The 4,626-nt window shown below is 46.0% G+C and overlaps 1 protein-coding gene across 1 annotated transcript in view; it reads left to right on the top strand.

The window, feature by feature from the left end:
• Positions 1-3,745, top strand: part of LRIT1 (leucine-rich repeat, immunoglobulin-like and transmembrane domains 1) — an 8,753-nt gene extending 5,008 nt beyond the window's left edge. Inside the window, exons 3-4 of the mRNA XM_010136272.1 lie at positions 76-381; positions 2,757-3,745. Of these exons, the coding sequence (XP_010134574.1) occupies positions 76-381; positions 2,757-3,745 (1,295 nt within the window). The remainder of the gene's footprint in view (positions 1-75; positions 382-2,756) is intronic.
• Positions 3,746-4,626: the final 881 nt, after the last annotated feature.

Raw genomic sequence — 4,626 nt, 5'->3', positions numbered from 1 at the left:
GCTGAAAAATAGAAACAGAGGTGGCAGGAATGAGGTGCTGTGGGAGTGACTTGGTGCTCTGACTGTCTTTGACAGGGCTGCAAGACAACCCTTGGGTGTGTGACTGCAGTCTGTATGAAATGGTCCACTTCCTGAATTTCCAGTCTCCTAACATAGCGTTCATCGAGCCCAGGCTGAAATGCTTCACCCCCCGCAGCCTGGCAGGAGTCGTCTTCAGCCAAGTCGAGCTCAGGAAGTGTCAGAGCCCCGTCGTACACACGTCTGTGGCTAAAGTGAAGACCATCCTGGGCAGCACCGTGCTACTGCGCTGTGGGACAACGGGGGTGCCCATTCCTGAGCTCAGCTGGAGAAGAGCTGACGGTGCTCAGCTGAACGGCACGGGTAGGTTTGGTCTGAGCTTTCCTCACAGGCGTGGAATTTTCTATAGACACTTCAGCAAACAGAAGCATTTATGGCAGTAGATCCTTCCAACTGATAAAAGACCCCCCCAAAAAGTGGTGCAAAATTAAGGTTCACTGTAATTCACAACAGTATTGTGTGTGCCTCACTAGTGCATTGTGATTTTCTACAGACTATAAAATTACTTATATGTTGACATAAACATCACCAGGTAAATTTCTGTGGAAAAAAAACCAAGAAAGGCGGCTGGTTTTGCTTTGTTTCACAGTTGTAGTGGTGAGGCAAGTAAAGAGGTTTTCTGCAGATCTGTTGGAGCTGAAGAAATTAAATACATTCAGGGGTAGCAAGAAGCTGTTTTTAGGTTAGTTAGTCACCAAAAAGGCTTCCCACTGAATTATTGTATAGGTCTTTGATATTAATGGTGAGCTCCTGTTTATGGGTTAGTAAACACCTCTGGCAGAGAGCTGTCTGTGGATTCAAACCTGCTGTGGCACAGAAAAAAAGGCTGCAAACCTGCAACATTACTGGTGTATTGAAAGAGAAAAGGCCACTGAGCTGCTGAAGGGCACAATGCTACGGTGACAACGCTTCCAAGAAATGGTTTATTTCTGATGGATTGACAAGGTCTCTCTGGGGAAAATGCTCTGTGGGAGAAACACTGACCCAGGACCCTTCTCTGTGCTCACCCTTCTCATGGGAAAGCCTTCAAACAACCTCTGGTTTTGTGCCTAATCATGTTTTCTTCTCCTTTCACAAAAATGGTTGGACCTAAAATTGCAGTGTGGGTCTTTTAATGTGTGGTGAGTTTAGGGAAGAAACCTTTGCACTTGAGGCAATTTTCCTTAACTTCTTGCCCTACAGGTTTGAGGTCAGGATCGGAACGGTCATTCCTTCAACCTCCCCTGAACGTGACTGTATCCCAAGCTTGGCCTTGATTTTCTTAAAGGCTCAAAGTTCAGCAAAGTTTGGGGTCTGATCTTCAAAGGGATACAGGGCTCCTCAGTGCACAGCAAGAGAGGAGAGAGCCTTTATCTTCCTCATCAGTAGGACTACTTGTAATAGATGTCCTTTTCTGGGACCTGCACAAGTCGTTGCTCTGCTGTGCAGGAGGTGGCAGAGCTGCTCCTTTTAATAACAATGTCTACCCACCGTGCTGCGAACATCCCTCCTACACATGAAAGAGAGCCACAACGAAATAAACCACAGAATGCTTCCCTGAAAGTGTATGTTGAGTTGACTTTGAGCTGCAGCTGAGAATGGTGTGTTTTGTGGCCCATTAAATCAGACTTCAGCACCTTTCAATAAAAAGTTGGCTGAAAATAGACATTATTTCTCAGCAATGGCAGCTCCTCTGACAATGGTATAATATGACTCTTTGAAGTGTCGGTGTTCTGAATAGGAAGAGGGAACAGTCCACAGCCTCTGGGTATGGGGAGATGCCATACAAAGACCTGGAGCTTTATGGTTTTTAATCTACCCATTCAGTAAATAACAAAACTGAAAAAGCGACTTCTGCTGCTATGTATTTCACTGCCACTGGAACGTGCCCTGCTTGCCCAGGCTGGATCCTATCTTACCTTTGCCTTTCAGGCACCTCCCTGGTTTACCTTTCTCTGGGAAAGGGCAGAGATGGTCCGCGCTCGTCCTAAGGAGGCTGGTTAAATAGTGAAGAAGGTGCTTTACCCTTCTGCGTGACCCCAGCTCTTTTATTCTGTGCAAAGAGAAAAAGGCAAAAGGAGCCAGTTTTAGCCTCCTGGTAAACCCAGCGAGAAAAGCAACACTCAGCTGCGTACATATCCTCAGGGGCAGGTGATCAGACTCCCCTGAGTTTGGGTCAGTATAGAAACCTGTGCTAATTTAGGAGTAAACGGGATTTTATTTTTCAGCTATTTTTCTCCATGGACTCTAGACTAATCCATAAAGGGATTTTTAGAAGAAAATCTCCACTGTTTGTGTTTTCTGTGACTCAGAGGACTGCATCTAATGTTTAAGTAGATGGTGTTACCACCTACTCCTTCCACTTTAGATGTTGCACCCATGTAAGAGCTTTTAAGCTTGGTTTCGTTTTGGTTTTTTACTGGGCTTTTTCAAACTGTACACCTGTTTGGAGGAAAGAGCATCGAATGCTTCACATTTACTTGGTCTGAAGCAGTGTAAATTCCAACATCACCTATTTTTAGTGTTAATGTCCTTTTCTTGGATTTCCTGTGTTTTTTGTAATGTTCTTGGTGGCAAAAAGGAAACGATGTTTCTGTATCAAGCAGACTTCTGGCTGATTGAATCTTAATATTTTTTAAAAGACTTAATGAATTCTATTGATTCTTGCCTATTTATTTTACATTTTTCTTTCCTTGCAGTTCACCAAGAGATTTCCAGTGATGGGATGAGTTGGTCAATTCTGGGCCTGCCTGTAGTCTCTTATCTCGACTCTGGAGAGTATATCTGTAAAGCAAAGAACTTTCTGGGGGCAACAGAGGCGTTCATCTCTCTCATCATCACTGACTCAGAAAGCACGGATGACCCCAACTCTAACGCTAAAGGCGCATGGAGCAGCGGGAAGGTGAGCGGGATGGAAGCAGCTGCCTACAACGACAAGCTGGTGGCAAGGTATGTTATCACCACCTCCACCATGCCTACCCTGGAGGCTGGAGTGGGCACCGGAGGGGGCCGCCTCCTCCCAGATGTGGCACAAGACAGCAACCTCAGAAACCTGCTGGTGAGCCCACCCACTGGTCAGCAGGAGCCGGAACGGATGGTGAGGTCCGTCAGGGTGATAGGAGACACTGACCAGAGCATCACTCTGGCCTGGAAGGCACCACTGGCAAAGAACACAACCGTGTTCAGTGTCCTCTACGCCATCTTTGGAGAGAGAGACATGCGGCGGATCAACGTGGAGCCAGGGAAGACCAAGGTCACTGTTTATGGGCTGCTGCCAAAGACCAAATACATCGCATGTGTCTGCGTTAAAGGGCTGATCCCCAGGAAGGAGCAATGCATCATATTTTCCACAGACGAAGTTGTCAGCGCAGGAGGGACCCAGAAGCTCATCAACGTGGTCGTCATCAGTGTGGCCTGTGTCATCGCAGTGCCTCTGACACTGGTGGTCTGCTGTGGAGCACTAAAAAGGCGCTGCAAAAAATGCTTTGTGCGGAAACCCAAGGAAATTCAGGAGTCCTATGTCACCTTTGAAAGCCTGTCCCCTGGGGCCAAGGCAAAAGGCGTGGAAGGAGAATACTTGACTAGGCACACCCCCGATGAGTCGAACAGGCTGCTCTCTGCCCGCTCCAGCGTGGACTCAGAAGCTGTACCAAAGGCAGAGGGCCAACCGAACGAGTACTTTTGTTGATTGTGGGAGGAAAGCACGTGGCTGTGTATGTGACTCTCTGCTCTTGCACGGACAATCCTTCTGCCTCCAACATGTTCCAGAGGAGGATGCAAGGGGGTAGATGGTGCCCAAGCTTTACAGCAATGTGTTGCTCATCCCATTTGGGGTTTGCTGTTTTGGATCCAGTCAAAAGCTCCTATGATAATGGTCTCCTTCTCCTGGACCACTTTTATTTTCGTAAAATGAAGCGTGCACACTGAGTGTGAGGACATTAAGCAACATTTCTGAGCGTGCTCTGTTTGGTGTTGTTTAGTGCCTGCTCAACAATATTTATGCTAAGTGTTTTATTCTCAGCTCTTTTGATGTTCTTTTGGTTGACAAATGGGAGTGTTTAGCAATTTTAATACAAATATCTTTGAAGGAAGAGAATCTCATCCCGTACATCCCCCGGGTCTGCGTGAAACATGCAGCTTGATGCTTAACAGATCACCGAACACAGCAACCCTTTCTAGTACGTCCAACGTATGCATTTCAGAGAAATGTGCAAAGACAAAACCTGATCCACTCCTAAGCATGTAACAGAGTGTTTTGTGGTTGCTTTTGGGCCCTAAACACTATGCTTAAGCTGTTCTTAAACAGCAATATTACACAGGATCAGTTCTTACTGGCTTTGAAGTTATTTATCATGTAAATGGTATCTTTATTTCTGTTATTTAAGTCTTGCAGCTCCACTAGAATTTGGATCTCAGCATTTATCACAAAGCACTTCCCAGCTGTATAATTTTCCTCTCCAGTCCCTCATGTAGTAACGCTGTATGTAAAGTTTTTCTCTTCGTGATGAAAATCATAAATACTCTGCCAAATGTTGAACGGGGAGGGATCTGGCCAAGTTGAAATGACAA

This window comes from Buceros rhinoceros, unplaced genomic scaffold, assembly GCF_000710305.1.
Source record: "Buceros rhinoceros silvestris isolate BGI_N320 unplaced genomic scaffold, ASM71030v1 scaffold4705, whole genome shotgun sequence".
Taxonomy (NCBI): domain Eukaryota; kingdom Metazoa; phylum Chordata; class Aves; order Bucerotiformes; family Bucerotidae; genus Buceros; species Buceros rhinoceros.
This window is presented reverse-complemented; position numbering and strand designations above follow the sequence as displayed.